Here is a 17,734-nt window from a genome sequence, read left to right on the forward strand (position 1 = left end):
AAAATGTCATGACCCCTCTCAGCCTCTGGCCTTGGTGATCCTCACATCACTACCCTTGACGGCGCCACCTTCTCCTTCAACGGCCACGGTGAGTTCCTGCTGCTGAGGAACACCAGCGACTCTCCTCACAGCTTTGAACTGCAGGCACGAACCAAACGGCCGGTCATCAACGGCGTTGAAGTGAGAGGCACTGTCTACAGGTGAGAAAACACTTTTGGTTATCAGAGACAGCATCATATGCAATTTATTGTGTAGCCACATGCATAAACGACTACATGTGTACCTCCAAAGCCCACTCACATCCCTATTGCCTACTAAGCTGGTGTGTTATGCCGAAGGGCGGTTATACCGGCTATACAAATACAGATACTTTTGAGTAGAAGTACAGATGGCTATTTGCCCTTTGATTCATTTGGGGTTTACAATTTCAGCAGTTTTTGCACACATGGCAGTGAAGTTACAATGGATATTTCTTAACCGTTATCTCCACCAATTTCCAGTGGCATTGCTTTTAAACAACCATCAGAAGCCGTGGAAGTACATCTCAGCAGTGGCAGCCCAGGATTCTATGTTGTCATCAACGGTGTGGAACTGCAGAAGGAAGAAGTCATTGCAGGGAAGACTTTCAGTGATGGAAGAGTCTTTGCCCAGAATGGTGAGGGACTTCCCTCTTCTGGTTTTTAAAAAAATATAGATTGTTTGCTTTCTTTGCTTTGCTTTTAGGAGGTTGTGGGTTCAAACCCTGACTAGTTCAGACCAAAGACTTTCAAAATTGAACCTACTGCTTTCTCTGCTTAGCACTCACTTGGTTGTTAAACAAACACCACTACCAGTGAACTAGCCCCCCCTGTTGTACTGCTTGCACAACCGTGTGGCTCAAGGGCTATAGCAATGGAGATGGACATTGCCATATGCACTGAAAGGTGTGGGAGGGATCAAACTGGTCCTCTCTATGTGATGAACTGATTTGGATCATGATTTTTGTGATGTCATAGCTGTGAAACTGTCTTTCTCTCCTAGACAATGCAGGGAATTTGACAGGCATTCTTGTGTCATTCCCATCTGGAATATCCATCACCATCACGAGGGGTCTCAACTTGCTGAGCTACGTGGTGGGCATGCCTGGAGAGATGTCAGGAAAGCTACAAGGCATCCTGGGAAATTTGAATGGCAATGCTTCGGATGACTTCATCTTACCCAACGGATCTCCATACCCAACATCAAACCCTTCGAAGCCTCAAGATTCGGCAATTTTCCCCTTTGGTCAAGCTTGTAAGTAAAACAATAATGACAATTGTCTACCATTTCTGTGACAACTCCATTGTCATGATGATCCAGTTGTTTCAATACTTAGAATGTTTGCATTATGACTGATCAGATTTTGAAAATGCCAACTTGGACATAAAAGATCAGTAGCATAGTGTACACTCTTCGGATAATTGTCATTGACTGCCAAATCAAAGAAGCATAATAATAGTATCATTGAAGAGCACAATTCTAAGTTCACAGGTTAGTACTTATGAATGATAACAGTTATTTTTTTCTAGGGTCACTGAGGAATGTCAGTTCTCTGCAAGGAGTCGATGTGTCCACTGTGACACTGTTCACCAGGTATCCGTCCGGGTCATCTGCCGCTTCATATGGAGACGACAGTTTTCGACCCAAGTTCTTTACCAGTGACCTGGATGTGCTCTTTGATGGGAACACCACCTTTAAAAACCAGGCCATAGCTGCTTGTGGCGGGGAAAACAACACACAGTGTCTTCATGACATTGCTGTTACCGGTCTTATTGAGGTCGGTCTCGCAACGACACAGGGCCTGTTGGCCTTTCAGCAGGCAACCGCTGTCTTAGGTAAATAGGTACATTCTCCTGTTTCACCAGCTGCTAATCTAAACAGAATATCACATTTTAGGTGCATCATTTCTCCACTTTTTAATATGCCTCTTCCATAAGCTGTGTCTCCTTGAGGTCCATAAATGATGCAATAAAATGCAATTTTTTCATCTGCAGCAAATAATCCACCAAACATGACGGCGCCAAGCGAAGTACGCGTCAAAGTGGGCGAGACTTTCACAGTCACCCTGCGGGCAACAGATGAGCAGCCTGTGGTGAACTTCACCCTCTCCGGTTCTGGGACGTTGACACAGTCTGCAGGCCTGGAAGCCAACTTTGTCTGGACTCCAACGAGCACAAACAAGACAACTATCAGCTGGACAGCTACAGATATTCTTAATGCCGCGACAACTGTTTTCCCAGACATAACGGTAAGTACAGCATAGCAGCTGACAATTCAACTAGTATATCATTCATCCTTCACGTACAGCAACAACTAATTTCCAACTATACAACAAAACATCTGACATGAATTTGTTACATCATGATATAGGTTTGCGGTTGCGTCAATCTTGGAACATGCAACTACGACAACGTTGGAGTCAGGACTGAGGGTTTTGGTGTTGCAACCTGTGTGTGCCCCAATGGATGGGGAGGACAGTTCTGTGAACAAGACATAGATGGCTGCAGTGGCAATCCTTGTTTTCAAGGTACAAACTCCATTCACATATCAGTCTCATATTCATCACAAGGTTCCATAATCATCTCATGAAGTGATAGGAAACATGCATTGGTATAGAGCAATACAATTACATAGTGAAGACACAGACTGACTCTGATCTGTCCATTGGTAATTGCTGTGGATATAACCTTGTCATCAGACTACAGCAACTATGGGCATTTCAATCCCATTAGCAGTATTCTCTGCCAGGGTATTTACTCTCTTCACGTTATCTCTCCCTTTCCTAGGCGTGACATGTAAAGACCAGCCAGCCCCCCTCATGGCCAACCAGACTGGGTATGAGTGTGGACCGTGTCCGGGGAGCATGATCGGGAATGGCGAGCAGTGTGAGGGTAGGTCTGCCAACATTAAATCTGAACATCTGAAAGAACCACAACAGCTTGGATTTTCAATCTGAAATGTTGCTGGATGAAATACCATTTTCTCCATTGACAAAAAACTGTGCAAAGGACTAGGGCTTAGAGTGTTCTTGCTTTTGGAAGGTAATGGATGGTACATTCTTTTTCTTTGCTTGGCACTCAGCACTTATGAGAATTTCAAAGAGTATAGGACATATTCCACTTCCCTTGGACTAGCCCCTATTGTAGTGGCCTGTGTGGCCCAAGCTCTATAGAAATAGAGATGGGCATTCAACTTTTAAACACTTACAAGACAGAATCTTAACATCATCATGCATTTATGTCCCTGTAGATTTGAACGAATGCTTGCTGGATAAGAACGACAGCAGAGCATGCCAGTGTGTGAATGCTGACTGCATCAACACAGCTGGTTCGTACTCCTGTAACTGCTTCCAAGGGTACCATAAGGACGGTGATTCCTTCGTCTGTGTGGACATCAATGAATGTCGGCAGCCCACTCAGAATGACTGTGACGACAACCACGGCTACTGCAACAACACAGATGGCGGGTATGTTTGCGGCTGTCGGCCTGGATATGAGCTTCAAAGTGATGGAAAAACATGCTCAGGTGAGTTGGTATCATCGGACAAAGTCAAATGACCTTTGAATTGTTGTATGGGAAGAGCTTCTTCTGTGGTGTATAAAGCAGAGACCTTTTATATTAAAATGCTTTAGCTGACAGTTTGTTTACAGAGCTTAGTAATCAGTCAATGATGCCCATAAGTCAGTAGATGAACCTGCTCGTTTTTGATACCTACATAGGTTGAACCAGTTCTAACTGCATTTCAGATATCAATGAATGTCTTGTGAACAACGGCGGCTGTGACCGTCTGTGTGTGAACACGGATGGAGAACATGAGTGCGAGTGTGGAGCAGCCTATTACCTTCATTCCGACGGAAGAACTTGCCTAGGTACAGTTTATTTGTTAGTTTTCTTGACTATTTCTGCAGTTTAAAAAATGCATTTTGCTTCTGCTGCGCTCACTTTAGAAAATATTATATGATTTGCTTTCATTGTTGTTTTGATGGTTTATTTTCTTAAAAACAGAGACTGATTGCAAATATCATGATTCTCCTCCAAACAGAGCTTGATGAATGCATGGCTGGAAGCAGGTGTGAACATGTCTGTGTGGATCATGTGGGTTACTATGAGTGTCAGTGTCATCCACATTTTAACCTCGACGTTAACGCCAGGACATGTACTCGTAAGTATCAGCTTTGACGTTCACCCCTTCCCACTAAAGGCACCATACGTCATAATAGAATATATTTTGTGTTCATTTTCTTTATGAAAGCAATTTCAAATTGAATTTCCTTTAGTTGTACAAATAATAGAAGACTACCTTTCATTTGGAAACTTTTAGGATGAAATGTAAAGACTAAATATATAGTAAGACACTAAGCCATTCACGTCAAACTTCACTGGAACTCTTTTGTCATTGTAATTGTAATTCTTTGTTCCTACAGCCTTCTATAACTGTTCAGTAAACAACAGTTGTCATCCACAACCCATCGGCGGATGTGCAGCAAACTCTACAGGAGCTGAGTTTTGTGTCTGTGACTTTGGTTATGAACTACAGGCAAACAGCTCTTGTCAAGGTAACAGAAATGGTTTCAAACTTTTCTTACCTGTACATTAATTTAGTTATGAAGTAAAGTTAATAGGATGAATATACTAATTGGAAATATGGCATACATGTATACCAGACCTGAAAGTTAAAGGTATCTTAAAACATGTAAAAACAATATTTTTCCCAACAGATATAGATGAATGTGCTCGTGGGACTGACATTTGTGACGAGAATGCAAGGGAATGCCGCAACACCCTCGGTAGTTACGAGTGCATCTGTAAGGACGGGTTTCGGCAGTCAACAGAGCGTGGTGGGCGGAAGTGTGACAACATCGACGAGTGTAGTGTGAACAATGGAAACTGTAGTCAGAAATGTGAGGACACCCAGGGGTCATTCTACTGCAGGTGCCAGATGGGCTACTACCTGGACACCGATGGGAGGACTTGCATAAGTAAGACATGTCCCTGTCATGTTGATTTTTTAAAGCCTGCTTACAAGACTACACAGAAGCAATAGGCCAAGTAGATAGATCAAAAACTTGATCCATATATACAGCAAAAGCTGTATCCAACTGGATGCCTTTTAGCAACATCCTTAGGGAAAATTTGTTTTGTATCTAACACTGGTTTCTTTTCTGGCCATTATTTTCTGTCAGATCGGTGTTGCAAAACTTGATATAAAAGATGTCAGATATGTTATGAATCCAGACATAAATTCATGCTAATTGCCGAGTATAATATACAACTGCTGCAAGGCCCACAGGATATCTTCGCTGTGGCTCATTTACATTTTTCACTCATTCATAGATACTGCTATAAAATATCTAATGTTTTATCTCACCATCTTTCCTGCAATCCTCCTGACAAGTCAACTGTTCTTGCTTCAGATATCAATGAGTGTGCAGCCAACACCACCAACGACTGCAGCATCAATGCTGTCTGTAGGGACGAAGATGGCGGGTTCTACTGCAACTGTAGACAAGGGTACGAAGGAGATGGATCACTGTGTGGAGGTTTGTCAAATGTTGAATTTTGTACACTGCATATGTATTAAATGTCTTTCTTCAATAGCAGGTCATCCAGCGAGTTCACAATCCAACACTAATGACTCCAGTAAATACAGCTTTTGGTGTCTTTTACTGGCAGGAGGTTTAGCATTAGCAACAAATGCCAACCTGCATTATTCTACGACACTCTGTGATATTGTTCAGAAACAATAAGTGACAGTGGCAATAGTCAATAGTCTATTTTGGGGGAAGTTCCCAAATAGTCTAACATTACATTCAATGTTATATATAGTAGAGTGGATTCATTCCTCAAGCTAACCGACATCTTTCACACCGCAGTCGTCCCTCAGTAAGACATCTGAAGCCGCATAGTTCCTGTGTAGAACTTTATTCAGTCTGGTACTAGACTGAATAAAAGTTCTACACAGGAACTATGCGGCTTCAGATGTCTTACTGAGGGACGACTGTGGTGTGAAAGATGTCGGTTAGCTTGAGGAATGAATCCACTCTACTATATATCACATTGAATGTTAGTAACATTACACAAAGTTTAGACAATTTGATAGTCACAGTTACTAGTAGAGATGCATGATACTCCTGGAGATATTTTCACTTTCCTGATATTCTAAGATGGTAACTGTGCCGTTGGTTTTACAGATGTGAATGAGTGCCTGCAGACTGCTGATGTAGGACAAGGAGGATGCAAAGTCGGTTGCCGGAATTTCTTGGGTGGCTACGAGTGCATCTGTGCTCCTGGATTTGTTTTGGCAAATGACAGTGTTTCCTGCATAGGTAAGATAGGGTTATTATACTTCTCTCCTTTCAATGGATGACAAAACAAAATAGAGGTTTATCAATAACCTGAAAACATGCTGCTAACATTTACCAAACATATTGGAATTTAACACTAATGTTGAATGAATATGCAAAAATATATCACTCTAATGATGTTTGTACATGGACGTTTGCACATCCCATAAAAGTCTGCTTTTTGAATATAACTAAATGAGCAAGTGATACATCACATGGAAACCCTTTACTTAAGTTCTTCTTTATCAGATTAACATGTTTTTCAAGCCCACATGGCTTGTGCAAATGTGCTAATAGAATGTTTCTTTAACATTTCAGCAAAGAACTCGTGTGACAGTTCCCCCTGTGATCACTTCTGCACCAACCTTGTGGACTCTTACAACTGCTCCTGTAGAGAGAACTACAAGCTCCACTCAGATGGACGTACCTGTGTTGAAATAGGTAACATTCAAAGTCATCTAAAGCCTTGTTGACATAGTGCATAGGTGGGAAGAGGGTCATTAGCAAATGCCACTAAAATCATATTGGCAGCACTGTCCTGCAATGGTCAAAGCTTTAATTCTTTGATGGAGTTGCCCAGTACAACAAATCTTAGTGGCAACCTGCATTATTTTTTATTTGGCTTGAAAAGTCATCAGTATAGTGAGTTTCAGTCACTAAGTATTCTAGGTATTTACGATATATATCATCATTCTTCTCCCTGACAGAGTGCCATAAAGGCTGTCATGAGCACGCAGAATACGTCTTCAACGGCACAGACAGCTTCTGTCGCTGCAAAACTGGCTGGAGCGGAGATGGCAGTACCTTATGTGAAATAGGTGAGCGTTTTTGTTCCGTACCTACATGTTATAGTACCACTGTCTTTGTAGTCCGTTGTTACTGGGGCTTACTGGTCTATTATGAACAAATCTTCTGACGATCTACCATCATTGTGTTTCAGACTCGGCTGGATTTGGCTTGGAGTTGTCTTTCGGAGATCTTGTCTTCACCTCAGACTTGACGGACTGCAGAACTGATGTGCACAAGAACATTAGGAAACAGATAGAGTTGGCGGTCAGTTGGCAACATTTTTTCTCTTACAACATAAGATGTAGCCTGAGTACCATCCTCCGTAGTGACCGCTGGCTCAATGCTTTTGCTTGAAAAGCATTGAGCCAGCGGTACGTCCATATCATGTACTTGTTCAACCTGAATGCACGAATTGAAACAAATATCTCTCATTTGCCAAATCATTGGCCATTCTAAGAAAGAGCTTGACTTTTCTGACACAAGAGATTCCTGCTGCACTTCAGTAGGAACACATTAGTCGAATAACTCACTTCATCTTTTCCGCAGCTGACCATGTTCTTCGAGACTCACTTCAACCAGACCATCCGCTCGGCATTTCAATCGGTGTCCACCTCAGAGTTCAGAAGCGGAAGTGTTGTCGCCAGCACCCTGCTGACAACTGACCCCTCGGCTGCTCTGACCAATGCCGACATCACCAAGGCATTCGTCAACGGAGCAAGGAACACCTCTATTGACCTAATGGGCCTGAATGTGTCTGACATAACTTATCAAGGTACGAGACAGAAATGTAATGTATGTTTTAAGTACTGGCTTTATCAGATTCATCTTTAAGATAAAGATCAGATTCATCTGTCTGATTTACTGCTGACTGTATGGATTTTTGTGCATTAAAGCAACACAGATTTTTTCGTACTGACCACTACATATCAGGTGCCATCAATGGTAAGCCAAATTGTACTAACAACTGTGAGAGAAAAAAGTTCATCTCACAAAACAGTAATACACAATGACATAGTTTATTTCTTGATATGATGCAATAGATGACAAATATCATTTTTTTGTTATTCTAGCTTTCTGCTACAAAGGGTACTGTCAGAATGGCGGGTCCTGTTCCATCCAGAACAAAGCAAAGACATGCAGGTAATGCTTCAGTTTGTCCCTTTCCTTCTGATCACATCAGTCCATAGAATGACTCAATGACAAACATGTCTTCCTCTGTTAGATGTATTCTTTGGGCTGTTCTATTTGAATATCTAAGATATGTCGGTGCTTTTAAGGGAAATCAACTTGTACAAGATAGTCATTGGATTTCTATTTTTTGTCACATTGTATTAAACTCAATACTGCTTATTATCTTACAGCTGCCCCTTACAGTATACTGGAGCTAGATGTCAGATCAACATTGTGTCAGGTATGCCACTCAAATTCTTTCTCTATATTATTAAGCACCAATATGATATTGCCATCACATATTTCAGTTGATAAAGTACAGACTGTTCATAGTATCAGATGTACTACACATCTTCTGAAATGAAGTGGAGCAAACTTGGATGGATACAAATCAAGAGGTGCAGTGTTTATGAATGATTGCAACTGACAGTGTACATGTAACAAATGTTATATCTTTTTTTCATTACAGTCGTCTCTGGGACAACTGCTGGCTTCTTTGCCGTCTTTTTGGTTCTTGGCATCTTCATAATTGTCCTGAGGAATCAGACCTTGGAAGAAAAGGCCAAGAAATACAAGTAAGGACAATCATGCCCTTGACAGAATTACAACAGTTCACACCATTAGTAGTCTTATACTCTTGTAAGAAAAGTAGATTCTGAAGCAACAAGACTAAATCAACTTGTTCACTCTACTCCAATTTTTTGTACCTGGTTATTTTTCATCAAATGTGTAAGAACTCTCCATCTCACCAACAGGCACAAAATGGCTCAGAAAAAAGAAAGATATTCTGGTAGATTTTGTTTATGACCAAATATGGCAGCCATGCAATGTCCATGGTAAATACTTGGCCTCTGGTGATCTGAGTTATTACCAATAAAATGTTTGCTTCTAATTGGGTACTTAACAAGGTCATCTACACATTGCCATCTTGGTAATTACTTTGTAGCAGAAAATATTGTTGTAGCACCTGTTATCATATAACCTCCTTGCTGTAACAAGAAATAGCAGCATGAGTGCATGCATCAATGATAATCAAAATGTTTCCTTCCTTAGGCCAACATTTGCCAAGCCTAGTCATCGTTGGCTGTCTGACCCGTCGGACATGGACAGGGCTGACTCCCGGGAAAACCTGTACGACATCCAGGTGACCAGGTTCCTCCCTGGGGTACGCAAGAGGCACAAGTCTGAGACACACAGCTTCGGCGCGTCTTCAAAAGCTGGGGCCATCAAGGACAAGGAGATCTATGAGGAGATCTTCATGTCAAGTGTGCGGGTAAGAAAAGTTGCAAGTTTTACTGGCATAATTTTCAACTTACTGTACACTTTAGTATCTCTGAACACTGTACAATCATTGTATTAGATAGTCATATCCTTGCTAAATGTTGGTATGCCATCTTCCATGATAAAGAAATTAATGACTGGTCTCTATTTTTTTTTCAGTATCGTCTCCCACGGCCCGTGATCGACCCTCGGGCTTTGCAAGCCCTTATGGACATGATAACGCCTTCCATAGATGGCAGGCAGTCGGTAAGTGCACGGAGCGTCATGTCCATAGACATAGGAGACAGATTCAGCATGGGTCGCACACAGAGTGCTGCAGGTGACGACGCACGCAGCATGGTATTTGGTTCTGAGATGCACGAAGAGAGCTTCCATATGGACTTCACCTCGGCTGTCAACACCTCGGAGGACGACGACAGAAGCCACCTTAGTTTTTCGTTTGGACATGAGTCTACCACTGAGCTGTACACAGATGACGATGATGTCTTTGATGACAAGGCATCACAGAGGAGCGAGACAGGATCTGAGATCAGTTCTCAGTCAACTGACACCAAACACAGCGAGACAACGAGCTACACCTCAGAGACCACTGAGAGTTCCTGGTCAAATGCAACAGTCATTAATAGTGCTGCAGCACCCATCCCTCCCCAATCTAGGCCTTTGACAACCCCCACCATCATGGGCTCTCTGGTCAACCGATATGCCAAAGACTGGCAATCTGGTTACAAGAAATTCTGATGCTTTCAGCATCAGATGTAGTTGTCAAGTAGATGAAAAATCTGCCTCTTCCTAAGGGGCGCAGAATGATGTGAGTTGAAAACATGTATACAATTTGTTTGTCTGTAACTCGCACTTGCTATGGTCATTTAAACTGACCAGTATTTAACATTTAAAGAGTCGAGGACTCAGATAATGGACATATTAAGTTGTGCTTATCAAAAAAATTTTAATATCTTATACTCTACCTTTATGACTTGTTTAAAAAACTTTTATGTTGCAAACTTTTGAGTTGTTTAGACAGGAGTGCAGTTATCAGAAATCTCCACCATCAAGCTCAATGGACATATCATAAGCTGTATAATACTGTAGTTGGCAATAGATCAGTGTTTGTACGTGTATGTACAAAATGTTTGAGTATGATATCAGAGTTAGGTTAATCATGGCTAAATTTATTTGCAGAAGTAGTAAACTGGCAGAGTTTTTACTACTTGATCAAAATTTGCAACAATGACTTATACTAGTATTAAGAAGACCACAATTTGTTTGTGATGTGTTGCTTGACTATAGATCAAATGCATGTATATTGTATTTATTTTTGCTTACCATGACAAAAATAACCAGAACCCAACATTTAACTCCTCTTTGGAAATGATAACTGGAAGAATCAGTGATGGGTATTTTTGCAATGTACACACAGATGCTGTATCTATATTTACATTTGTATAAACTAAGATACTAATGAAAAAGTTTAATGCTTCTCAGAGAAATAACATGAACTCAGGTTACTTGATTAATGAATTATTTGATGTTACTACTTCACTAACTACTTCTCAACATGGAGGAAACTTGAACAGCAATGAATATGTAATACTAACTGATATTAGTTTATACAAGATTACATGATATGAGTGTGTTGATGTCAAGAGCATTTCATGTTACGGACCCCTCATTGTTGGAATTTCTAATAAAATGAACTTAACATTGAAGTGATTGATTTATTATCAGTTTAAATGTTAGCTTTTTTGTTATGAATGAACTTTCTACTAACGTTTACTCAATATCATAAATATGAACATCAAACAAACATAATTCAACCACCTACTCAGTATGGAAGGAGCAAAGAGCATACAGGAAGCTAAGTGTATCAAAAGGTAATAAATAGAACAATAATAAAGAAATAGATAGTAGAAAATGAGGATGTTTGGTTAGCCTCTACTGGGCTCTGCAGATTGCTGGGAAAATAGTAGAAATTGGCCAAATAGAGTAAAATAATAGTATACTAAGAATAGTCGGCTACAGATAGAGGGTCCAATTGGCAATCCATAGCCGACTACCCCTAGCATTCTATTTACTCTATTTGGCCAATTTCTACTATTTTCCCAACGATCCGTGGACTGGCGTGGAGCCTGGTTTAGTAAGCAGCATTGAAATGTACTTAAGCTCATGTAGTGTGGATATCAAAGAATGAAAACTAAAAATGTACTTCACAAGGCCTTCTGATGAAGTTTTCTTTTAGCACTCAAAGCTATTCTAGGATTGAGCTGCATATTTCTAGTAAAGAATACAACTGAGCACTTTTCATCAGTCAATGTGAATCTGTGTAGATCAGTCATCTTCATGGTATTTTATTCACATAAGCAACAAACTAAACAGCGTACAAATTGCTTTTTCATTATACATATATGTTGACATGAATTCTGTTAGTTTCTAAATAAACCTAATGACTACAAATTAAGACATAGACAAATGTTTTACTGTCTGGAGAATCTATGTTACAAAAAAGTTACATGCTGGTCCTTAACATAATCTGACCAACATTACAGCTCAGCGGGAGGAGGATTTGTTTCGGACTGTGCCTTTTCTAGATCCAAAACTTTTGTGTGCAGTAGCCAAAACTTTTGTGTGCAGTAGTGAAAGAATATCAGCACTGGTGTGGCATGGTAAACTTTTTATTGACTTCTTTATTCAGTGATTCCTCCAGCTTTTTAGGCAAAATGAAGTAAAAGTGACCAACAGGTAACTTATATCAATTACATGTATAATACCCAGTCTTTTTTTTACCCCTTAAAAAGCCCTATTTCCACATTATAGCCTGTGCATGTGCCAACAGTTGGACAGAAAGGGGCAATGTGCTGTTCATAAATTTACCATAGCTACTGCCCAACCAGTTTAGTCTGCAGTTCAAAAATGAGGGCAAAACATTTTATCTTAGTAATAATAATATATTCCTCCTTCACCCTATACCATGACATTATAAATCTATCAAACAAGTTTATGAATTGAGGGCTCCTCTGGTGTCAAGAAAGACAGACCAACTGAACTCATAATATGAAGGTTTGCGACTACTTGCACTAACTGATCTAGATGTCACATTGGGCATACACCATCTCTTTGAGACAGCTTCAAGCGACTTCTAAGTAATGGCATACTATGAAAGATTCTTGCCAGCACCAACAAGAAGATATAAACCACAAACATTAAGGCATTTTCATCTCTGAACCAGTTTTGTGCAATATATAATAGTCAAATCATCATACAGTAGAATAAGATATCACCTTGACTGCTACCTCACACACATATGCGCTTACTGTACTGAAGACTCTTGGACAAAAACATTTGTCAGATCTAAGAGGCAACAGCCATGCCATGATAGTTACATGTATATAAGTAATCCATAAATACTGTGTTTTTTTTAGTGTATCAAGTGATGTTGACACTCCACAATGGTCACTTCTTTAAGGTCTTTCTGATCAAGGCCATCCTCTGGAAAGCACAAAGTATGACAGGAGAGATAAGCATCACATCGGCAATGAATGAAGAACCCCAAAAGTCACGGGAAAATGACGAATGGTGGCATTCTGAGCAGAAAGCTAACAGAAAAGGCCACATCTAGCTTTATCTCTCAACACATACCCTGCGTGTATAAGAAAAAGAGATCCTAACCTGTTTGTGAGCTTCTGTAGTGCAAGCCTTCTTGTATGGCCGGATATCATCAGTCCCAAAACCAGGAATGTACATGTTCCAATTCCGCTCTGGTGAGGAAAATAATAAATATACATGTATGACTAGTGGTGCGGATCGGTCCGGCCGGACCGGTTCCGGACTTGTAAACGTTTAGGTTCAAGTCCAAAAAAACCTAAACGTCTGGAAACAAGTCCGGACTTGAAAAAAAATTCTCTCACTCATACACTCCTTTTTGTTTTAAACTATCTTAAACCTTCCTTAAATCGTGAAATTTGCACTAGAAAAATATTAAAACATTGCTGTTTTTGCGTTTATAACTGAACTTTTGTGTTAATTACTGACTGTATATAATTCCGTATATATTGTTTTCAAATTACATGTAAAATATCTGCCAATATGCAATTTTACATGTAACACGAAAAAATATTCCAAAATTATTGTTCAGGTCCGGACTTTCAAGTCCGGACCTGAACCTAAACCTCTGGACTCGAGTCCGAACCTAAACCTAAACTCGGGTTTAGATCCACACCACTATGTATGACATTAACTTTAAAGTTACAGTCCTTACTCCTCAATCAGACTGAATTGTTTTGCATACGAGAGAAGAAGCTGAACAAAACTGTTCCCAGTAATGCTCTTCATTTTCACGGTAGTAGTAGTATCCAGTATTTTGATACACAGAGTGTAAAATATCATAATACATTATCAAAAATCTTCTGGGATCATCTTTTACCACTACTTGCAACAATTATAATCTGACGACCACATCAATAACAACCCAGTTCATAGAGTAACTTATCTACCCTATCTAAGACTAAAAAAGTTCCCTTTATCGGAAAAAAACATTTAAGTTCTACATGACTTTTACACATGTAAATTTCCAGACCCAATGTGGACCTTACCCAGGTACATTTGGACATCTTTTGTCTCCAGTGTGTTGGACTTGCGGTGTTTGGCCAGCTGACAGGATGATGTCACTACATTTTCTATGAAATCATCTGCAACCTGAAGCAACAACTGGAAAAGGAAAAACTGTCAGTAGAAGCAAGACTGAGGGTCTATCTGGCTCCCATCTCAGATCTAAACAGGTCTAACAGTTACCGCTCCCATTCCCTTATCATTGATCCTCTGCTTTCATTGTTATTGCAAAATTTCTTGTTGCAAAGTTTAAGAAAGTTACCTCTTCCACATCATCATCCAGCTGCTCTGTGGGGTCGATCTCACGGACCAGGTCTTGCAGTCGTCGCTTAGACAGTACCTAGTTGGCAGTGATTACAAAAGAAGAAGTTACCAATTGCATAGTTTCTAAACACAAATCAAATCAAACTCTCTTGCTTTGAAGGGATACTGCCATTCTCTTTGGAATGTTTTGCAATTAATTGTTGATTTGAATAAACTCAAACAAATTGCTATGTTTAGCATATTTTTCTTATATTCTGTAATAACTGCAAATGGCAATTGCACTTGCAAGAGAGGATGATGATAAAAATAATTTCAGAGGAGAGAATTCTTGCATCAAATTAACCTTGCACTAAAATTTTCTCGTATTAGTCCAAGATTACTTGCCGAATCCCCTATAGGGCGTATTCAGTCACGTGACCCTCCCCCTAGCAACGAGTACTGGCGGCCATGTTGGTGCTCACTTGATAGTGGAGCCCCATGGAACTCTCCGTATAAATAGCAGATGTTTTCTACGCCATTCACAATTTCCCTTCGAAACGTTTTGTCTCACAGTCATGGTGTTTTGCCTCGTGGTCAGATGTTTGATTGGGACTGATAAAGCACACACTGATCGGGTAACAGTAAGATTGGTTTGGCGTTTCTCGCATAGGTAAGGGAACATACGAAGGGACTAACGACTGAAACAGAAGTGGATTTCTGACATACGAACAGCAGGGATCTCCCTAGAAATATAGAGCAGGATGGGGGGAGGGTGCCAGGCAGAGGATATGTGTGCAAGGGGAGAGGTCTGGAGGGGGGGGGGGGGGGCGCACACCTCTCAAAAGGAGAGCGGCTGTTGCATTTTGCCTTTTTCAGTCATAATGGAAGTCATTTACTGCAACTTGAGCTTTACATCTGAAATTTCCAGTTTTGAGCAAAATTACAGGCTTTCCTGGGTAGAAATTGGAAAAAAATACCCTTAGACTTTGAAAATCAACTGGATGGAGCTGGGATTAGAGCAGGATGGAGGAGCGCCACTGTTCCATTCTTTAGGGAGATCCCTGAACAGCGTGTCTAAATAGTTGAAGTTTGAGAATCAACGTGTGTGTATGGAAACCTTTGTATCTGGTCGAAAAGCAAATTACAGGCCCGTTGTGTAACACAGTGGCGGCACCGTGTAGCCGTTGCTTGAGATACGTTCGTAAACTGGGGGGTCTTTCAACGTCGAACTTTCCCGATCATAACGTACTCTCTGTCAACAAAATTTTTCACAACACTCAAGACACTGTACTACATGGTTGCAGGCCTTGGAACACTTGTATGCTGTGAACTGATTTTATGCGTACTCTGTAAACAGTTTAGCGGCCATGTTTGTAGGCAGCTGGGGAAAACATTTCCACGCTCGTCGATAATGGGTCATTTCCAGTAGGTGAAATTGGATTTTTGTAGCGAAAAGGATGTGAGGCTGGAGACTCTTTGCATATAATAAAACAGCGATCAGACGACTTTGCATTCCTTGGAAATTTAGAGACCGTCGGACACCGAGAAACTTCGCTGCAGGGTGAGCACCAACATGGCCGCCCACGGAGGGCAGGGGTGATGACGTCACGTGAATACGCCCTATAGGAGTAAACATGTCACCTTTGTGAAAGTACTTCAGTACTTCAGTACTCCTAAAGATTTAAAAGATAGAGTCATCATTAGTAACAACAGAACTTACAGTACCTGGCTGCCTTCTGGACTGATCCTGCCGGCGGAGTGGTTCTGTCCTGAGCCTCCAGGCCTGGGGAGAACAGGGGACGGTGTTGCCATGGCAACGGCAGTGCTGCTGTTGACACTAGGAATGGGGACCCTGACCAGGTGTGGCTTAGCACTGGAGCTGGCAGTTGTAGTCTGCAACTGGACCTGTGAGATTAAATGTTGGGATCAAAGGAAAGGTCTAACACATGTATAAAATCGCACCAACCTTTAAGGCTTATCAAAAGGTTGTCATGCTGTACTACTGTAGAATTACACTTGTGTCAACTTGATACCTTGATACCACTTGCAGGATAGAAGGCATCTGCCTAATAATAATAACAACATACGAGTTCATATCTGTATGTCAGTACTTTCCCCTACAGGGCATAAATGTACATAGGTTATCATCATGCCATATTAATAACATAAAAACTTCTACCTTTGCTTGCTCTAGCCTGGCTTTACTCAGAAGCTCCTTTAGCTTGGAAAGGTCTTCCTTCTTTTTGTCAGTGTTGGGACCTGAGCCAAGCAGCTGGGTGGGAAAACACATGATGCCTTCAGTTTGAATAGCCTATACAGATTAATAACTCTAGCCCATATTACAGATGGTATGGGCAGTTGCATGTGCAAATATCTGTGGTGTGCTTTTAGTTATAAGGGTGATCAAATGCCGATTTGTGGAGTTGTTCTACAGTGGTGCTGGAGATATGTTCTGTTGTAAATCAGTCAACAGATGATTAAACATGATGGCGGTATATATGAATCAAACCTGTGAATTTGGCTAATATCTAGGATCAAAATCTAGAGGAGCCCCTTGGTTTGTACGCTAAATACACCAATTTATATGGGAGTCACAAATATATCATAAGGACATGTACCTGTGAGAATCTATGTGCTCCTAAGATAAATCAAAGTGCTTGTGTCAGACGACAACCTGATTCCCAACACCAACATCTCTTACTCACAGCTATCTGGTTTTCAATGTCCTGAATGGTGTCCTGTAAAGTTTTGGGTTTTCCCGGGGTCGGAGCGGACATCCCTGTGTGTCATCAGTTATGCTTCATCACATGAATAACAAAACCTGTCGATGTCTGTTGATTTACTAGCTGCACTGAAATGAACAAAGAAAAACGAAAATACATATGATAAATAAGCTGCTTTATACCTTCCTTTGAAGACCTGGCGTTGTGAAAATCGCTACAGAGCTTGTGTCTCAATCACGTGTTGTGAAAAATTATTATCTGTTCTGCACAGAGTGTGAGTGCATCTATGTTGTTGATCGATAAAACTTACCTTTCAAAAGACGCGCGCGCACACTTAGTCCACCCAAAGCTACATAATAGCCTACACTAACGTCTTATAGGTCTGGAAATCTTGTTTCTTGCTCATCAATGCTTCACTTTTTCGCACAAAACTTCAACAAAACGACAAACTACTACGATCCAGAAATTTCCGCCATTTTGAAAATACCCATAATGCTATAATTCAGACGAATCCACTTGTGTATAGGGGGGTGGACTTTTCTAAGGTTTAGTTTCACATCATGA

At 40.7% G+C, this 17,734-nt stretch overlaps 2 protein-coding genes across 5 annotated transcripts in view; one reads left to right on the forward strand and one right to left on the reverse strand.

Annotated features, from left to right (window-relative positions):
- The window catches only part of LOC136433230 (serine-rich adhesin for platelets-like), a 38,970-nt gene extending 27,662 nt beyond the window's left edge, over positions 1–11,308 (forward strand). For all 4 annotated transcript variants that reach the window (XM_066425220.1, XM_066425210.1, XM_066425230.1 and 1 more), the window contains 23 exons: positions 23–200; positions 501–655; positions 1,021–1,272; positions 1,548–1,853; positions 2,013–2,266; positions 2,389–2,545; positions 2,805–2,909; positions 3,268–3,543; positions 3,765–3,887; positions 4,061–4,180; positions 4,443–4,574; positions 4,737–4,997; positions 5,433–5,558; positions 6,210–6,344; positions 6,681–6,803; positions 7,070–7,180; positions 7,303–7,415; positions 7,698–7,923; positions 8,222–8,291; positions 8,513–8,562; positions 8,791–8,896; positions 9,375–9,594; positions 9,762–11,308. In XM_066425220.1, coding sequence (XP_066281317.1) covers positions 23–200; positions 501–655; positions 1,021–1,272; positions 1,548–1,853; positions 2,013–2,266; positions 2,389–2,545; positions 2,805–2,909; positions 3,268–3,543; positions 3,765–3,887; positions 4,061–4,180; positions 4,443–4,574; positions 4,737–4,997; positions 5,433–5,558; positions 6,210–6,344; positions 6,681–6,803; positions 7,070–7,180; positions 7,303–7,415; positions 7,698–7,923; positions 8,222–8,291; positions 8,513–8,562; positions 8,791–8,896; positions 9,375–9,594; positions 9,762–10,340 — 4,178 coding nt within the window. In that variant the 3' untranslated portion in view covers positions 10,341–11,308. The remainder of the gene's footprint in view (positions 1–22; positions 201–500; positions 656–1,020; positions 1,273–1,547; positions 1,854–2,012; positions 2,267–2,388; positions 2,546–2,804; positions 2,910–3,267; positions 3,544–3,764; positions 3,888–4,060; positions 4,181–4,442; positions 4,575–4,736; positions 4,998–5,432; positions 5,559–6,209; positions 6,345–6,680; positions 6,804–7,069; positions 7,181–7,302; positions 7,416–7,697; positions 7,924–8,221; positions 8,292–8,512; positions 8,563–8,790; positions 8,897–9,374; positions 9,595–9,761) is intronic.
- Positions 11,309–11,923: 615 nt separating this feature from the next.
- Positions 11,924–17,673, reverse strand: LOC136433517 (transcription initiation factor TFIID subunit 12-like). Its single transcript, XM_066425812.1, has 8 exons — positions 17,481–17,673; positions 17,153–17,298; positions 16,627–16,719; positions 16,173–16,352; positions 14,467–14,544; positions 14,189–14,303; positions 13,266–13,354; positions 11,924–13,085 (listed from the first exon to the last, which is right to left on the reverse strand). The coding sequence occupies exons 2-8, from the start codon at positions 17,222–17,224 to the stop codon at positions 13,050–13,052; spliced, it is 663 nt and encodes a 220-aa protein (XP_066281909.1). The 5' UTR covers positions 17,225–17,298; positions 17,481–17,673; the 3' UTR covers positions 11,924–13,049.
- Positions 17,674–17,734: the final 61 nt, after the last annotated feature.

Source organism: Branchiostoma lanceolatum, chromosome 1 (assembly GCF_035083965.1).
Source record: "Branchiostoma lanceolatum isolate klBraLanc5 chromosome 1, klBraLanc5.hap2, whole genome shotgun sequence".
Classification (NCBI taxonomy): Eukaryota; Metazoa; Chordata; class Leptocardii; order Amphioxiformes; family Branchiostomatidae; genus Branchiostoma; species Branchiostoma lanceolatum.